This window comes from Octopus sinensis, linkage group LG16 (genome assembly GCF_006345805.1).
Source record: "Octopus sinensis linkage group LG16, ASM634580v1, whole genome shotgun sequence".
NCBI classification, from domain to species: Eukaryota; Metazoa; Mollusca; class Cephalopoda; order Octopoda; family Octopodidae; genus Octopus; species Octopus sinensis.
This window is the reverse complement of record NC_043012.1, coordinates 56,942,836-56,963,172: the sequence shown is the minus strand read 5'-3', so window position 1 is coordinate 56,963,172 and position 20,337 is coordinate 56,942,836. Positions and strand designations below refer to the sequence as shown.

The following is a 20,337-nucleotide window of genomic DNA, read 5'->3' as shown; positions in this document are numbered from 1 at the left end:
TTTGAACTCAGAATTTTGCTCAACATGCTAACAATTCTTTTCTACTCTAGGTACAAGGCCCAAAATTTTTGTGGGAGAGGGCCAGTTGATTAGCTTAACCCTGTATGCAACTGGTACTTAATTTATCGACCCCCAAAAGGATGAAAGGCAAAATCAACCTCGTTGGAATTTGAACTCAGAAAATAAAGGCCGATGAAATACCTATTTCTTTACTATCCACAAGGGGCTAAACACAGAGAGGACAAATGGATTAAGTTGATTATATCGACCTCACTGCGTAACTGGTACTTATTTAATCGACCACGAAAGGATGAAAGGCAAAGTCGACCATGGCAGAATTTGAAATCAGAACGTAGCGGCAGATGAAATACACATTTCTATTTTTTTACTACCCACAAGGGGCTAAACACAGAGAGGACAAACAAGGACAGAAAAAATGAATTAAGTCGATTATATCGACCCCAGTGTGTAACCGATACTTATTTAATCGACCCCAAAAGGATGAAAGGCAAAGTCGAACTCGGTGGAATTTGAACTCAGAACGTAACGGCAGACAAAATACTGCTAAGCATTTCGCCCGGCGTGCTAACATTTCTGCCAGCTCGCCGCCTTCAGACAAAGAATAAAATTTAAATATAAGACATTTTACTCTGGTGCTTTACAGTTTCTACCAAAATACATACAGTGCTCTTTAACCTGGGCCTGATAACCATAATATTAACATACGTTTTAATGAATTATCATTTTGTGGAAAAAAATCAAAATTTTTGAAGCTAAATTTCTTCTTTACACAAAAATATTTCAATATAACTATATTAACTATATTGGCCCCACCCACTTCTCAACATGAAAGAAATTAATAAAAATCCAACACGAATTTACAGAGTCCCCATATTGCCTTCTTGAAAGTGAGGAAACTCCTGTGAATTATTTATGTAAATTTAAAAACCACAGAATTAAAAATAACACAAAAGTAATAATTATTTTTGTTGTAAAATTATTGAGAATAAGTTTAGGATGTTACACTAGAGAATATAAATATCAAGAAGAGAATATATCTTAAGAGTGTTTAAACCCTTTCGTTACTGTATTTATTTTGAGATGCTCTGTGTTTCTTTCAGTTACTTTAAATATAACAAAGATTTTAGTAAAATAACTTGGTTATCATTCAACATAAATTGTGACTAAGGTTTGGTGGAAGATTTTAATTCAGAACTTATGAAAACAAGACATTTGTACTACAGCAGAAATATGGTAACAAAAGGGTTAAATTACAAGAACTGCCAGCTGTGTGTACTGGAGCAACATGAAATAAAGTGTCCTGCTCAAAGACACAACGTGCCGCTAGGAATCGTGAGCCAAATACTCTAACCATTAAGCGGCACGCCTCCACATTAACAAAGGTCTAATAACATGCTTGGATGTTAGACCAAACTTGAACTATTTTGGACAAGCAAAGAATTAATCCCAAAACTTCCATTAATTCAAGATTTAAAAAAAAGGCAAAAACTGAAACACAAATTTAAATTTCTATTAAAATAGTACCATAAATACACTGAATATTAGCCAAAATATTTTATACTACATTGCTTACTACATGTTCATTGATATATTAAAATCCTACCAACCCAGCTGTGACTATCACTGGTACTGCAGAGCAAACTTCAGGACATTATATTCGTTACACAACCAGCTGCTGTTTTTCTTTTTGTATTTTTTTTCCATGACTACTCAAGCACTGCCGTGTGATTTCTCTTCCTGACTGGTATTATGATATATAAAACCAAATTTTGTTGATATGTATAGTTACCTTACTAGTAAATCTGGGCAGCAGCCTTGTAAGAAAGAGGTGTGTAGTTCATTTAATGCCCGACACAAACTTAATTTATGCACACAAACACATATATAATACAAAATGGGACAAGAACGTAAAACATCCGGACAACTAGGTGATACAAAATGGGAGTCTATCTGGATGTTTTGGTGCCCCGTTTTTTGTATCACCTAGTTGCCCGGATGTTTTGCGTTCTTGTCCTATTTTGTATTATATATATAGTGGCATACATACACTTTTGTTCTCTTTTATTTATTTATATATATATATATATATGCATACTACCAAGTCTTATCTTTTACTTGTTTCAATCATTTGACTGTGGCCATGCTGGGACACTGCCTTGAAGTGTTTTAGTCGAACAAATCGACCCTGGGACTTATTGTTTGAAGCCTAGTACTTATTCTGTCGGTCTCTTTCTGCCAAACTATTAAGTTGTGGGGAGGTAAATACACCAACACTGGTTCTCAAGTGGTGGTGGTGGGGACAAACAGATACATGGATATATATATATATACACACACACACACAGACACATACATACATACACACAATGGGCTTCTTTCAGTTCTCATCTATCAAATCCACTCACAAGGCTTTGGTTGGCCTAAGGCTATAGTAGAAGATAGTTGCCCAAGGTGTCATGTAATGGGACTGAACTCAGAACCATGTGATTGAGAAGCAAGCTTTTTGCCACACAGCCATGTCATATATACACACACACACACATATATCCATGTGTACACACACACATACATACATACGTGCATGGGTATCCATGATATGACAAATGAAGCACAGATGCCATAAATAAGTCTAGATTATAACTCTGGGTTGGGTATGTGCCACCCTCTCTTCCTTCAGATGTCCTGTGTGATGTTCCAGAGCCAAAAAGGTTAAGTGGGTATTTACATTAATTAGCTCCCAAAACAGGATAGGAAGTAGGTATGATACCCAAGGTGTTTCTTTTACCCAGTTATACTCATTTGAATATGTGAATCCAAGAGTAAGAAACATATATTTATAAACACATTCATACTAATAAACATATATATATATAACATATACACAAATATACATACATGTTTATATACATACCTATGTATATATAAGCAACACACATATAAACATATGTACACACACATAAAAATCAGATGCAAACAAATACACACATACATATCAATACACAGTGTGTGTGTGTGTGTGTGTGTGTGTGTGTGTGTGTGTGTATACACATGCATATACAAAATATAATTTTCCCTCAAGATGTGCTCACCAGCATCAGTTCATATTCAAAACCTAATCAACAGCAATATGTGGTACCCTGCTGTTGATGAGGTTGAGAGAGTGAACTGAAATGGATGAGCTCATCTGCAAGATAAATATTCCAAACACACACACACTGCCATACATATACAAACTACATCTCAACAAGTATTGAGTACTTTATTGAATAATGGTCTTTTATAACTGGAAGTATCCAGTCGACATATATACATAAATATATATACATATATAATGCGCTATAATAATAATAATAATAATAATGTTTTTGAAAATGTCATTGCTTGAGAGAACCAAATAAAAAAAAAAACAAAAGGAAAAAATTTAAATAAATAAATAAACAGAAGTGGAGGAAACCAATTCATTACATTTTGTTACTATGTGAATAACAATAACAACATAAGGATGATGATGATGATGATGATGATAATGATGGTGACGATGATGATGATGATAGTGACAATAATGGTGACGACAGAGATGAAAATGGTGATGATGTTGACAATGTCCGATAATAATAATAATGGTTGTGGTAGTGGTGGTGGTGGTGGTGGTAGTGATGGATGCTGGTGTGAAGATTACGACAGTGCTGCTGGCATTGATGAAAGATGGTCATGACATTTTTGTTGCTGTTTATTTTTTTATATATATATATATATATATATTTTTTTTTACAAGAAGTGTTTGTTTTGCTTTGTTTTTTGGGGGGTTTTCTTTTTTTTTTTTTTGCATTTGATCACAACTCAGTAGAATAACATCATCGGCATCGTCATCATAATCATCATACTCCAATCCAATCCACTTCCATCATTCTAAAATTTCCACTGTGCATCCTCAATAATAACAACAACAACATACACTGTGGAACAAAAGTAAGCATATTCTGCTGAATCCATCTGCTTTTTTTTTTTTTTCTCTTTCTTTTGGTCTTGTCTTTTTGGCTTCTTTTACCCTATTTTTCTTTTATCAAAGGCTTGCTACAGCCAACCAATCTAGCAATCTGCCAGCTGACCTGCCCACCAGCCAGCCAGCCAGTCCACCAGCCAGCTGACCCACAAGCCAGCTGACCCAGTAGAAACAGTTCCTTCTGTGTTCTGATTCCTCAACGGCTTTAGACAGAAATCAAGCGTAGCATTTGTAAAACACAATCTTCACCCTTTCAATGTGATGGCACAATTTAATAGCTGGTCCTAATTTCAGGGCAAGGTGGTCCTGGACAGTGGGTAGAGTCAATAGAAGAAGAGCTTGACCATCAATTTCCTGTTAAGAGATTCAAAATTTTAATTGATTAATCCATCGAGTACAATTTCATTTCATTTACTTCAACAATGCAAAAAGGCATAATATGAAATCCGACGTCTGGCAGCTCACTTGGCAGACACCCATAAAATTATCAACCATCGCACAAACAATAACGCTGAGCACCTCTTCAAACTCCACCCATCTAACACCCGTGGACATATTTACAAAGTAAGAAAACAGCACAGCTCCCATGACTTCAGGAAACATTTTTTCACGCTGAGAGTTGCTGAAGCATGGAACAAACTGCCAGCATCGGTTGTTAGTTGTCGGAGCACTGCATCCTTCAAAACTTCCATGCTTCCTGAGATTCGCCAACACTACACCTGATTTTCTCCCCTCCATACACACACAAGCATGTATCTGACTCATACACTGTTCACTTTCCAGACATTTCTACATTACTGCATGTACTTTATATGCACTTTCTGACAAGTTGTGGTGCACCTGAGCACTGTATACAATAATTTCATTATTATTATAAACGATGATTTGTTTCATTGATGGCTGTTGATTATTACCTGATGATAAATAACAATAACAGCAACCAACATGCAAAGTCATAAATCTGCCGGAAGAGAGCAGGCGTAGGACTTATGTAGAAACAAATATACAGGAATAGAATGGTCTGTATAGAGTGTGTGTGTGTGTGTGTGTGTGCATATACAGCAAATGAAAAACATAAAACTGACACTGATGGTTACAACAATAATCATTCCAGTTGATTAGTTCAATGGAACGGCCTGCTCATGAAATTAATGTGCAAGTGGCTGAGCACTCCACAGACACACATACCCTTAAAGTAGTTCTCAGGGAGATTCAGCATGTCACAGAATGTGACAAAGTTGGCCCTTTGAAATACAGGTACTATTCATTTTTGCCAGCTGACTGGACTGGGGCAACCTGAAGTAAAGTGTCTCGATCAAGGACAAAATGTGCCATCAGGAGTCGAACTCACAGCCACACGATTGTGAGCCAAACACTCTAACCACAAAGCCATGCTCCCTCACAGTAAATGAAAGTTAACAGAGCATATAGAAAGAACTAATGCTTCAGTAGAAGCAAGTGTTTAGATATGAACTGAAAATCCATTCAGTTTTTAGTCATGAAGCATACAATAACAAGCATTTATTGCTTGGTGATGGCCATTTCAACAAAATATGGGTTTTGTGGTAACTGAAACAGTAAAACCACAATCATTGTTTATATTCATGTTTTCCAACTTGTTAAATGATTGATCTGACATTTATGTTGCCAAAAGTTATAACCAAGGAATGTGATACTAATGCTTCCTTCCGTTTGTTTGTTTTATAAATCATCATCATCGTTTAACGTCCGTTTTCCATGCTAGCATGAGTTGGACGGTTCGACTGGGGTCTGGAAGCCAGGAGGCTGCACCAGGCTCCAGTCTGATCTGGCAGTGTTTCTACAGCTGGATGCCCTTCCTAATGCCAACCACTCCGTGAGTGTAGTGGGTGCTTTTTACATGCCACCGGTACAGGTGCCAGGGTAGGCTGGCAATGGCCACGATCGGTTGGTGGTTTTTACATGCCACCGACACGGAAGCCAGTCAAGGCAGCACTAGCATCGGCCACGTATGGATGGTGCTTTTAACGTGCCACCGGCACAGGTGCCAGGATAGGCTGGCAACAGCCACGAACGGTTGGTGCTTTTTACATGCCATATATATATTCTGTTAGAATATTATACACTGAATTTATAAGAGTGCTCTTTGTATAAAATGTCAAAAATATTAATACTATAAAGTATTTAGACATTAATACGAGTGATTATATATACTGCATTTTGAAATAATAGCATGAAATTTAATATCAAAAAAATTTCTCACAAAGATATATATGTCTAAAATAGTATTGTATTAAAAATAAATGTAAATATATGAAACGTGACAGTTTAAAAATTTGTTAATTAATGCATCTAACGATCGTTTCATGAAAGTATTGTGATTATAATGGAATCCGTTGTTGATACACATTGATAGACAATACTTCCGCCCGTCAAAGATGGAGGAGATAAAGTTTTTATAATATATCGAATGTTGTTTTAAAATTAGAAAAATATATGAGAAAGTATTTTTGAAAAATAGATTAAAATTTACTGGTTTAGATTTATGCAGGTAGACTTTGGTAAGAAAATTTAAAGTTTGTATATATATATATATATATATATATATATATATAATATATATATATATATCCTTGGTAAGTTCATCTCAGTAATCCATGACTGGTTTTGATTTATGCAGATAGACTTTGTAAGAAAATTTAAAGTTTGTATATAAATATCCTTGGTAAGTTCATCATGGTAATCCATGACAACATGAATTTACCAAGGATATATATATCATCATCATCATCATCATCGTTTAACGTCCGCTTTCCGCGCTAGCACGGGTTGGACAGTTTGACCGGGTCTGGGAAGCCAGGGGCCGCACCAGGCTCCAGTCTGAATCTGGCAGAGTTTCTACGGCTGGATGCCCTTCCTAACGCCAACCACTCCGTGAGTGGATTGGGTGCTTTTTACGTGCCACCTGCACAGGGGCCGGAGAGTCCGGCATCGTCACGATCGGTTCGAGCATTTTAACGTGTCAGCGGCACGGGGGCAACGAGGTCCGGGGTACTTTGGGGATCCGGGTACTTTGGGGATCCGGGTACTTTGGGGATCCGGGGTACTTAGAATGGGTAGGGGGTATGTGAAAATATTATTAGAGACAAAACCACTATTTTGCAAAACAAACAAGGAAAGACTTAATCAAAACATAAAATTTTAATAAATAGTCAAAAAAACCGCCACTACAATCGTTTCTTGTCTTGATCGACAATCTTCAGGTGGACTTCCAATAAGTCAGTTTCAAATGACTTATTGGAAGTCCACCTGAAGATTGTCGATCAAGACAAGAAACGATTGTAGTGGCGGTTTTTTTGACTATTTATTAAAATTTTATGTTTTGATTAAGTCTTTCCTTGTTTGTTTTGCAAAATAGTGGTTTTGTCTCTAATAATATTTTATAATATTTTACTATAAAATTGGATTTAATCCTAAATCTGATTTTTTCCCTGTAAATTTGGATTTATTCCCTAATATTTATTATATATATATATATATATATATTTAAAAAAGGAGATGTGGAACACGAGTTGTGATATATAAAAAAAGGAAATGAAGAAAATGCTGACAAAATAATTTAAGTAAGGGAGAGTGTATTTAATTAGGTGAAAGTTCTTTTTACCGGTTGCGCATTTGTTATGCTTATCAAAAGATATATTTTTAAGAGAGATAGAGTTCCTTTTATCTGATAAGAGAAAAAAATCTATCAGAAAGGAACTCTATCTCTCTTAAAAATATATCTTTTGATAAGCATAACAAATGCGCAACCGGTAAAAAGAACTTTCACCTAATTAGATACACTCTCCCTTACTTAAATTATTTTGTCAGCATTTTCTTCATTTCCATTTTATATATATATATATATATATATATATATATATATACAAACTTAAAAAAAACATATATAATATAAACATATTTTACCTCTTGTCTAAAGAGACGAGCAAACTGTGCACAATCCGTACTTTTTATGAAACTAACCACATCACTAACAGTCCAATAAAGAGGATTTGACAAGATATCGACACACATGTCATCATTTTCTTCTTCTTTCTTTATAGATATTTCTTCTTTCGGAGATATGGGCTGCATAAATAGAGAAGGAAATAATAATAAATAGAAAAGAAAATATTATGTGTGTGTGTATTTGAATACAACAGACAGACATAGGAAGACAATGTTTATAACTCACAATAAACTCAAATAAAAGAAATACACAAGCATGGCTGCTGAGGTTAAGAAGCACACTTTGCTACTAAGTTGTTTCTGGTTCAATCCCATTACATGGCACATTGGGAAAGGGTTCTCTACAGTAGCTACAAGCCAACAAAAGCCTTGCGGGTGAATTTGGTAGATGGAAACTTCATAAAAGAACAAGGGACAACTGACGAAGGGAATGTTCTTTATGTTACATGTCTCATTTCTCTTTTATTTTCATTGTTCGAAAAAGTTCGTTTTCTATGTTCTCATTTTCTCTACACTTTTTTATGTCCTGTACCCATATATGCATGTATATATACATATATATATGTAGGTATGTACATATATGTATGTGTGTGTGTATATATATATATATCATCATCATCATCATCATCATCATCATCGTTTAACGTCCGTTTTCCGTGCTAGCACGGGTTGGACGGTTCGACCGGGGTCTGGGGAGCCAGGGGCTGCCCCAGGCTCCAGTCTGATCTGGCAGTGTTTCTACAGCTGGATGCCCTTCCTAACGCCAACCACTCCACGAGTGTAGTGGGTGCTTTTTACGTGCCACCTGCACAGGTGCCAGAGGGGTCTGGCATCGGCCACGATCGGTTGGTGCTTTTTTTTTTGTGCTACCGGCACAGAAGCCAGTCATGGCAGTGCTGGCATCAGCCTCGTTCGGATGGTGCTTTTTATGTGCCACCGGCATAGAAGCCATTCGAGGCAGGGTTGGCATCGGTCACGTTCAGATGGTGCTTTTTATGTGCCACCGGCACGGAAGCCAGTGGAGGCTGCACTGGCAACGGCCACGTTCGGATGGTGCTTTTTATGTGTCACCGGCACAGGTATCACAACTACTGTTTCCATTGATATTTGGTTCGATGTTCATGTACATGCACTTGACTCAACAGGTCTCCTCAAGCACATATATATATATATATATGTGTGTGTGTGTGTGTGTAGTAGGTTGAAACGGAACACACGAGTTGATATGTATAAGGAAAAAAGACAAGGTAGAAAATGGTAAAATAATTTTCTCATGAAGAACATTTTAGTACCGGTTTCAGTCTTTGCAACTTTTTCAACTTAGAGTAAAGCATGGAAAACAATTAAATTGTGGAAAAATTAAATGAAATGTTTTTTGAAAATATTTCCACAGTGTTCAAATGCAAGGGACATTTTCCTTTTTTCTGTTTGTCTCTGTTTTCTATTCTTGTGGGTTCTAGGTAGTTAGCAGCAGCTAGGTTGATATGAATTCTTGTCTTTGATTGTTTAAGCAGCAGTAGTAGTAGAGAAAGGAGGCAGCGAAGAAGAAGAGAAAGAATAAAAATGCAGGAATGGTATGACAGTAGCAGGATGTTGGTGGAATCCTCTCAAATGGTCAAGTGACCTACTAAAAGTGACCTGTTGTGGTTGTAATAGTAGTGATTGGAATTCTGAATAAATTCATGTAAAGTGACTGTTTACAATATATTGTTTTCAGTATTTGTGTGTGTGTTATTCTAAGGCCCTGGTGATAGTATCATTTGTTGTGGATGCATTCAGAAGGGGATTATATTTTGTGATAAAGAATGACTCTTTACTAAAGTGCTGATACAGGTTGTATCGTCCCTGAATTGATAGAGGGGAAAAATTCTGAAGCTGGGTTGTTAGTTATTGTTTGTTGTTACCAGATCAAATTGAAGACTGGTGCAGTCTTCTGGCTCGCCAGCCCTCAGTCAAACTGTCCAACCCACACCAGCATAGAAAGCGGACGCTAAATGACAATGATGATGATGACTGACAAGTACACAAACAACTTACTTGAGATAAAAAGCTAGACAATCAGAGTCGATCCTTCCTCTATTGTTAGAAGTTTAGATAACTGGCTTGCTTGGGTCAATTATCTCCTCCTGCTACTATAAACTCTAATAATCCCTCCTTAAATTCTTTGTTCTGACCAAATATACACTATTCTGGTAAGTTTATTCTGCCAACTGAATGGTAGCAGGATCAATGTAAATATTTTTACTCTGTGAATTTGTTAACTATGTTGAATAATTTACATTATTTACATTTGATGGACATTTGTCCTCATCTTCTTTGTTGTTAAACACAATGTTTCAGCTGATATACCCTCCAGCCTTCATCACCACTACGCCATATGCCCCCATAGCAGTTAAGAGCGCAGGATACTAACCCCAAGATTCCGAGTTTAACTCCAAGCAGTGACCTGAATAATAACAACAACAACGAAAAATACCTTAGGAATGAGAACACAGTGGAATTGAACTGGAACCATGTGGTTAGAAAGCACGTGTCTGCCTGCGCCTATATATATATCATTTTTCAATAAGCCTGCTGGCTGTTTGTGACATCAGTGATTGAAAAAACAGTTATTCTATTAATAAGTATCATTGGCTGGTATGCAGTGACTGGATGCCTCCCACTGAAGAAGTGCAGTGCATTGAAATCCTGTGATCTGGCACCTATATTACATATGATTCTAATCTGCTACAATATATGTCAGTACTTTTATACACCATGTATCTATATCAGAAGACCTCTCAAAGAAAATATTAGTTTCCACCATTCCAATAATACATCCACATTAAGTAGGATATAAAGACTGACTTCTGGTAGTAATACTGCTTCTGTCACTAATATTATTTTCATTATCATCATCATTATTATTTTACATCTTTCCATGTTGGCATGGGTTAGACTGGAACTGGTATGTTAGAGAGCCGTACCAAGTTCCAATCTGATCTAGCATGGTTTCTACACCTGGATGTCCTTCCTATATATATATCTTTGTTTGTTCCCCACCATTGTTTGTTTGTTTAAGACCACATAACTTGGTAGTAATGGAGACCAATATGTACCAGCTTAATAAATAAGTCCTGGGATCAATTAATTTGTTTGGACAAAACCCTTCTAGGCAGTGCTCCAGCCCAGTTGTGGTCCCAATAACTGAAACCAGTGTAAAAGTGGAGGCACATGGCCTAGTGGTTAGAGCAGCAGACTCACAGTCGAGGGATCGCGGGTTCGAATCTCAGACCAGGCGATGTGTGTGTTTATGAGCTCCGACAGAAGGTAATGGCGAAACTTCTGCTGATTCTTTCGCCACAACTTTCTCTCACTCTTTCCTCCTGCATCTTGCAGCTCACCTGCGATGGACCGGCGTCCAGTCCAGGTGGGGAACCTATACGCCAAGAAACCGGCTCTTATGAGCCAGGCATGGCTCGAGAAGGAACAAACAAAATTAGTGTAAAAGATAAGTTACTGCTGTATATAAATTCTATGAAGAACATTTCTTTTCAATGCACATTCTGTACATGCTGTTCCATAGATATCATTCTCATCAAGCTGCTCTATACAAATCAAGAGTAGAAACTATCAATAGCAAATGCTTTGACAAAGCTTCAATGAACAAATATTCATCATCATCATCATCAGTTTTAATATCCATTTTATATACTATTGTTCATCAAGCTCCTATACCTTATTTGCTCATCTGGTACAAAGTCACCTTCCTCAATACTATTCCCCAACTCAGTTGAGGGGTCTTGCCTTATAAATCATTTGATGACCTCACTGGTGCTGGTGCCACGCAAAAAGCATCCAGTACACTGTAAAGTGGTTGGTGTTATGAAGGGGCATTCAGCCATAAAAACCTGCCAAAGTAGACAGTAGAGGAGCTTGTTGCAGTCTTCTGATTTGTCTGCTCCTGTCAAACCATGCAACCCATGCCAGAAAGGAAACAGAAGTTAATGATGATGATGATGATGATGAACAATCTAAGATTAGACTATGTCACTCAATTTACCTCAGTTTTCCTCTGCCATAGGTATCTCTTTTTTTTTTAAACAGCACATAGCACAGGTACCATATGAAACAATTACTCTGACAAAGGGAAAGCATCCAAAACAGAATACAAGGGTGGACTGAAAAGTTCACACGCTGACTCTGAAGGAGTGATGCTAGAGCTGCGAAATCTTGCATGCATTAATTTCAACTTCTTGATAATGGCATTGTTTCTTTTCAGGTGAACTGATGTCCCACTGTTCAAAGAATACTTCAAAAGTAGCTTGTAACAACTTCTCTTGAAAACTGATCAATTTTGGCATTGTGATATTATCAAGTACCAGCAGAAAAATGGTTTAGTCCCCAAGGACACTCATGTTGACATAGTTGCTACATTAGGGGATTATGCTCCAGCTTTTATCAACAATGTAAAAGTGGGCAGCTGAATTTAGGAGAGGAAGGGAGAGTTTTCAAGATGACCCATGGTCTGGATGTCCTGCAACTGCCACTGAGGAAAACATTGATCATGTGAACCACATGCTGATAGATAACAGTTACATATACATAGGCACAGGTGTGGCTGTGTGGTAAGTAGCTTGCTTACCAACCACATGGTCTCTGGTTCAGTTCCACTACATGGCACCTCGGGTAAGTGTCTTCTACTATAGCCTCAGGCCGACCAAAGCCTTGTGAGTAGATTTGGTAGGCAGAAACTGAAAGAAGCCTGTCATATATATATATGTATATGTTTGTGTGTCTGTTTGTCCCCCCACCATCACTTGACAACAGATGTTGGTGTGTATGTCTCCGTAACTTAGCAGTTCAGCAAAAGAGACTGATAGAATAAGTACTAGGCTTACAAAGAATAAGTCCTGTAACAGCAAACCAAATGAGGTCTAATTATGGAGGGTACCTGTGGAAGGAGTAGACCTAAGAAGACGTGACAAAGTGGTGAGAAAGTTATTGATGGCCTATGTGCTGTAGAGAGTGAAGAGCTTAAATAAAGTTTTATAGTGTGATAAAGTACTGTGAAAACCAGAAGTCAAGTGGATTAGAGACATTTGAAGAGCAACATAATTTCAAATACTTACGGTGATAGGAAGTGCTGCCTCGGTTGTTGGAGACGGTAAGGACTTGGCAGAACTAGATGGTGGAGCAGGGGTAATAAGGATCTTTTTATGGGTTTTTCTTTCAAAACTATATTTTGGAAGCTTAGCACCTCGAGTATGAATTTCTGAACGTGGAGGAACATGGTGAGTGTATTTTCTTTTAATTGCAGGCTTACTATCAGAAGTCTTTTTAGTATCACTTTTGGAGGAATTATTTTCACTGGATGGTGAGGCAGACCGCTTCTCAGAGACAGTGTTGGAATTTTCAGCAGTAACATCATCAGCATAAATATCATCCATGGAGGATCTTGATTTACGACTCAAACTTCCTTTCCTTTTCTTTCTTCGTTTTCCAGTTTTCCTAGGACCATTCTCTAGATTGCTGTGACCTCCTGGGGGTCGACCAATTTTTCGCTTTTTCTTACCATAGTAATAGGCTGGAAATGTTGAGTAAAAAAGAGACAATAAAACAAGCAAGTCACAGTCATGTGATATACTCTGCACATGATTTAACAAAAAAAGAAAAAGAAAAGTAAAACAGTGCGATTAATTCTCACTCTATAAATATTCACATTAACCCTTTCGTTAGATGCTCTGTGTTTCAATTAATTTTAAATGTAGCAAAGAATTTAGTAAAATAACTTAATTATCATTCAGCTTAGTGTTAGGAACATAAATTGTGACTAAGATTTGGTGGAAGATTTTAATTCAAAACTTATGAAAACAAGACATTTGTACTACAGAGCCAGTTTCAGCCGGGTTGGTATGGAAAGGGTCAACATACAATTTGTTAAAATGCAATTAGTAGATTATGTAAAATCATTTTAAAAGAAGTTACATTCAAGGAACAACAATCAAAAGATTAACTGCTCCGGCGTCTGGCGATGGACTTGGTAAACACCCACAAAGTTATCAACCACCTCACCAACAACACTGAACACCTTTTTGATCTTCATGTGTCTAACACACGTGGACATGCCTACAAAGTCAGAAAACAACACAGCTCCCATGACTTTCGGAAACATTTTTTCACGCTCAGAGTTGCTGAAGCATGGAACAAACTGCCTGCGTCAGTTGTTGACTGCCATGACACTGCATCCTTTGAGGCCCTCATGCTTTCCGAAATCCGCCGAAACTACACCTGATTATACATACACTTTAGATGAGTTGTAGTGCACCTGAGCACTGTACACAATGTTTTTATTATTATTATTATTATACACACACACCAGAAAATCCAGCCAATCATTACTCTTGAGCTGTATTTCATTTATTTGTTTGTCACTTGAGTGTGGCCATGAGAAGCAAAATCAATAATTATAAAACTATTTGAAGTACAACAAATATATTTTTTACTCAATACTTTCTTACCCACCCACCCAACCACAGACAAAAAAAAATTATATGAAAAGAAGCGAATTATTGAATAGGAAAATGAGGTGGTACGAAAAATACACTGTAGTTTATAAAAGTAGTACTGATAGAGTTCCTAGTTGCAAGGGAGATAATCCATGGAAGCTAATAAAATCTTTTAGCATTACAATGAAATTTCTTGCTTTTAATTATGGATTAAACTGTAACTGTAACTTATAGTTGTCACCTTTTAAAATTTACCTCCTTATTTCCACACTGGCTGGTTGGTTGGTTGGTTGGCTGACTGGGATCATTTTTTTTTAAAAATAAATTTGTACATTTCAGATCTTTTCAGTTTGAACGGCAGTTTTTTAAAATAATTTCCATGTAACTGAACACTTTTAAACTTCGTATACTGGTAGAATGTGTTTATAAAACATCTTTTTCTCTTGGCTTTATTGAGAAAATTCTATAGTTTGTAAGATATTTGTTGGGTTTTTTTTTTTCTTCAATTTCTGCAATTTCAACCAATCGATGATGTCTATTGAAGTGAAAACATTCTGTGCCATATGAATATGTCCCTCATTTAAGAAACAGATTGGGTTTATTTACATTTCTGAAGAAAAAAAAGATACCCTTCCCCCACCCCTAACCCTAAAATAGATTTAAATGCAATAGATCGATACTAGAGTCATAATTATAGGTGACAATTTCATATGACACCGCTAGAAAAAAACTGTCGTTCAAACCGAAAAGATCCTACATTTCTGTATTAATAAAACAATTATTTTACATCAGAATGCCCTTTTCTCCACTGACCACAAATTAGAAGTAGGACCTTGTTAGTAAAGCAGACTTAAAATTAAGCTCTGTGCCAAGAAATAGGACACAATTAGACAGAACACAGTATGACTCAAACCTCATGAGGAGAATCTTCACTCTGTGACCACTGCACTCCAGTTCATAGATGAGAGACAGATAAAAGAACAGAAGTGACATATCCAAATGCAAAACTTGCTAAATGTTAAGCAGATGACTCGATCTGAAATTATGCAAGGACACTGAAGCAATTTATATTATGGAGGTAACATGACAGCTGCTTCAAATGTACACTTCCTGACCACTTGGTTCCATGTTCAGGCCTACTGTGGGGTACATTGGATTAGTGTCTTCTGCCATAGCCTTGGGCTGACCAAAGACTTGCAGATGGAATTGGTAGACAGAAACAGAAAGTAGCCCATCGCATATGTGTGTGTGTGTGACATTGCATGATTGTTGTAAATGAGTACCACCACCATACAAGCAGTGTCCATTTTCAATCTTTCTTGAAAACATGTTCAGTCATGAGGAAATATTACACTGGAAATAGGTGGAGGTTGGTGACAGAAAGGGCATCTGGTTGTAATAAAAATTTACCTCAATAAATTCTGTTCAACCCATGCAAGCATGGAAAAGCCTATGTTCAAACAATGATGATCGTGACAACATAGGCTATCAAATTCACTTTTACTTAACTTCATAACAGTACTACAGATTAAGCCGTAGTAATACGGTCACTGACACTATTCTTCTAATACAAGGAAATATAGTATCTGTAACACTAAGTCTTAGATTTACAAGGAAACACTAAAAAATGTAACAAAATCAAAGAGAAGCAACTATAACAGTGTGTGTATTTCAAATGGCTATCACATTTCAAATGGTTTTCACACCAGTCATTCCAAGACTTGGAAGGAACTACTGCATCATCTCAATCTTATCTGTTGGTCCCAGCATCCTTAAATCTCATCTTACTTCTCACACTTTCAACTGTTATCCATACATTCACTGGCAGCTCAAGACACGTTTTGAACTCTCATTATTTGTACTTGCTCCATTCATAAAACATGCTCATACTAACAACACAGCTAATTTATCCGCTTGCAGTCTTTAACACCCAACCAGTTCTCTCACCCGACTTGTGCTCCATCATTCAAACAGGTTAAAGCAAAATCCTTTCACACTTCCTATACACACTTACTATATTTTGTTTTGGTGAGTTGAGAGCAGTTTTCGGGGCAGTCATCATCAATACAGTGTGGACTTATCAAATTCGGGCAACATTCAAGCTTAATACATATCTGTCGACAGAACTCATCAAGCTGTTTAACATTTCGGCACAGCTCAACAGCAGCACGGTAACTCTTGCCCTTGTATCTAAATAAAGAAAAGAAAAGAAAGTTGTCATTGTAACAATAATTTCTTACATTGTCAATAATAGTTAATAATAATAATTTCTATGTTAGGTAGACATGGTTATGTAATTGAGCAGTTTGCATTCCAGCCTCATACTTTCGGGTTCAATCCCACTGCGTGGCAACTTGGGCAAGTGTCTTCTACTACAACTCTGGGCCAATCAAAACCTTGCAAGTGAATTTGGTAGACAGAAACTGAAAGAAGCCTATTGCCTGTGTGTGATTGTCTTGACATCCATGACAGTTGTAAGTGAAAGTAACCATCATCCAAGTGGTGTCATTCATTTCCAATCCGCTACGAAAACATGTCTGGTCCAGGAAAAAATATTCCCTTACTCGGTGAGGATCAGAAACAGGGAGAGAACCTGACCACAGAACATTCTTAAAATATTCTGTCTCACCCATGCAAGCATGAAAATGGTGGTGGTGATGTTGGTGATGATGATGATGATGATGCAGAAGGGAGAACATTTTTTGAAGGACAAACAGTAGTGATTATATCAAGCATACAGCTGACCGCTACTTTACAGATCTAAGATAAATGAAAGGCAAAGGTATTGAGGGGAAGATTTGAACTTAGAACGTAAAAATATTAACTCGAACAAGGTATTTTGTCCTGCATTCTTTCATCATCATTATCATCACTTAATGTCCACCTTCCATGCAGGCATGGGTTGGACGGTTTGACAGGAGCCAGCCAGGTAGAAGACTACTCCAGGCAACTGTCTGTTTTGACTGGGTTTTTACAGCTGGATGCCCTTCCTAACACCAATCACTATGCAGGGCAGACCAAGGGATTTTTACATGGCACCAGCACAGGCGGGATCAGTTTTGGCATGGTTTTTACAGCTGGATATCCTTCCAAATGCCAACCACTTTACAGTGTAGACTGGATGCTTCAATCATTTTCTAATACAGAACAGACCTCTAAAATCCATCAACTCTGAGACCTGGCTATTAACGAAAATTGACCATCGTATATATATGTATATATCTATGTGTGTGCATGTTTGTGTGTCTGTGTTAGTCTCCCCCCCAACATCGCTTGACAACCGATGGTGGTGTGTTTACATCCCTGCAACTTAGCGGTTCGGCAAAAAGAGACCGATAGAATAAGTACTAGGCTTACAAAGAATATGTGCTAGGGTCGATTTGCTCGACTAAAGGCGGTGCTCCAGCATGGTCGCAGTCAAATGACTGAAACAAGTATAAGAGTAAAAGAGTATTAAAGTGGAGCCCCTATGTAAACACAGTCTTGTCATCTCAGTTCATATATTTTAATGAACAGGACAGCATCACCAAAACACTTAGTCATGATAAAGTGTCTGGCAATTAGCACTGTTGCCTAGGAGGGGTGCATAGATCAACAAACTAATGGTGGTAGATTCAATCCTTTAGCCTTTACACTGGCCATATCCAGCCAAATTATTCTATCAGTTTTATGTTGAAACTGGCAAGATCTGGCCTCTCCCATCTACCCTATAATGTCATTTGAAAAATAAACAATCAAAATCTTGAAGGGACAAGATAATGCTTGATAAGTTTGAAACAATATGAATTAATAAGTATTATGTTTGACAGAATAATCTGAACTCTAAAGGGTCAAAGTGACGATATTTGTGGAAGCATAAAGTACCATGTTGAAGACCATAGAATGCTAGTCTGTATTAATAATATTGATTTCCAACTGGCACAAGGTCACACATTAGTGTGTGTGTGTGTGGGGGGGTCATTTGTATTGACTGCATACATGACAGGTAGTCATTTCATTGACCCAGGAAGGATAAAAGTCAGATTTTCCAAGGCCAGATGCCCTTTTTACCAACCCCACTTCACCTGTTTCCAAGCAAGGTAATATTTCACCATGGATGACAGGAGATTAACAACATGGCTTGTATGACAGTGATGCTCATTTACAACCATCACATGATGACAAAATAAGGGCACACACACACACACACACACACACACACACAGGGGTTTCTTTCAATTTCCACCTACCAAATCCACTCACAAGGCTTTGGATGTCCAAAGTAAATACAACATCAAACCAACCAACCACCAGTGTTGGAGGGCCTACAAAGGTCATAGGTAAAGCTCATCCTTCTTACTAACCCAGTAAGAAAAAAAAAGGCAAGGACAACATCCTAAGATGTAAGTCCCAAAATGAAAAGAAAAAATGAATTACTTTGCTTTTAAAACTTGTTGATGCATGTTAGGGTTGTCTTCTCCATCCACTTGTAACTCACGTAACACACGACTGGATTTATAGGCCACATTAATCAACATAGTCAGTACTTCAGTCATGACTAGTTTGATGGGGCCAGGACCAATTGATTTAGGCAGCTCAGCTATGCGACTCTTTGCCAGATAGGGACCAGAAAAGCAACGGTGATTGTAGTAAATCTTAGGGCACCACGTGTCCTCTGTAGGGATAGAAATAAAGACACAAAATTTTTTTTAAATGCAAGGAAATAGATAATTATTAAAATAGTTAGTTTTTGACATTGTAACAGTATAATGATACAATAACAGAATGATATTGCACTATATTTCTAAAACAATGGATTTTTTAAAATTTCGAAAGGAGGTTCAAGCAATTATATATATGCGCCCTTTTCAAGCCTAACCAGGCTCATGGGCCCAGTTTCCAGGTTTCTATGGTATATGTGTTCCCCACCAGCTGGACGGGATGCCAGTCCATCGCAGTGTTACTCAAGAAACAGGAAGAAAGTTGGAGCAAAAGAGTACAACAGGGGTCGCCACCCCGCCCCTGCCGGAGCCCCGTGGAGCTTTAGGTGTTTTCGCTCAATTAAACTCACACAACGTCTGGTCTGGGAATCGAAACCGCAATCCTCCGACCATGAGTCCGCTGTCCTAACCACTGGGCCATTGCACCTCCACTCAAGCAATTATATCAATCCAAGATTTGAGTGAAACTTATTTTATCAACCTTGCAAGGATGAAAGGCAAAACTAATCCTGATAGGATTTGAAATCAGAATGTGAAGGGACAACTAAATATTGCAATGCATTTTGTTCATCACTATCAATTCTGATGAACTGTCACTCTATAAAATAAGTTTCAAATTTTGGCACAAGGCCAGCAATTTTAGGGAGATTGGGTATATCAATGACATCTCTCCCAGCGCTCAACTGGTACCTATTTTATCAACCCCATTACCTCGTCCCCTGTGCTCAACTTGGTACTTATTTTACTGACTCGAAAGGATGAAAGGCAAAGTCGACTTTAGTGAAATTTGAGCACAGAACGTGAAAAGCTAAAAGGAAAGTAGTTAAGAATTTTGTCCAACATTTAAAAATATCTCTTTAAAATTCTTAAGTTTAATAATTAGAAACTAAAACAACACCTGCCTTACGACAGTTAATAAAAATGTTAGAATGAAGCAATATTTACCTTCGATATTGACATTTTTAATTTTATTGTATGTATCTGAGGCTGATAAATGACTTTCAATTGTCACTGGTCTACAATAAAAAATATAACTTGATGACAACATGAAACTTAAACCAATATAGTCAGTATTATTTAAACAAAGTAATAAAGAACCATCGTGTTAGACTACAGCAATAAATCATCACCATTTTAC

The 20,337-nt window shown here is 37.3% G+C and overlaps 1 protein-coding gene across 2 annotated transcripts in view; it reads right to left on the bottom strand.

Moving 5' to 3' along the window:
* Positions 1–3,770: 3,770 nt before the first annotated feature.
* LOC115220335 (scm-like with four MBT domains protein 1) overlaps positions 3,771–20,337 on the bottom strand; it is a 104,592-nt gene continuing 88,025 nt past the window's right edge. Inside the window, exons 12-17 of one of the 2 annotated variants that reach the window (XM_036510166.1) lie at positions 20,145–20,215; positions 18,916–19,153; positions 16,514–16,689; positions 13,123–13,583; positions 7,970–8,131; positions 3,771–4,378 (exon numbers count right to left, since the gene is read on the bottom strand). In XM_036510166.1, coding sequence (XP_036366059.1) covers positions 4,241–4,378; positions 7,970–8,131; positions 13,123–13,583; positions 16,514–16,689; positions 18,916–19,153; positions 20,145–20,215 — 1,246 coding nt within the window. In that variant the 3' untranslated portion in view covers positions 3,771–4,240. The remainder of the gene's footprint in view (positions 4,379–7,969; positions 8,132–13,122; positions 13,584–16,513; positions 16,690–18,915; positions 19,154–20,144; positions 20,216–20,337) is intronic. The other variant, XM_029790434.2, reaches the window with a different exon arrangement.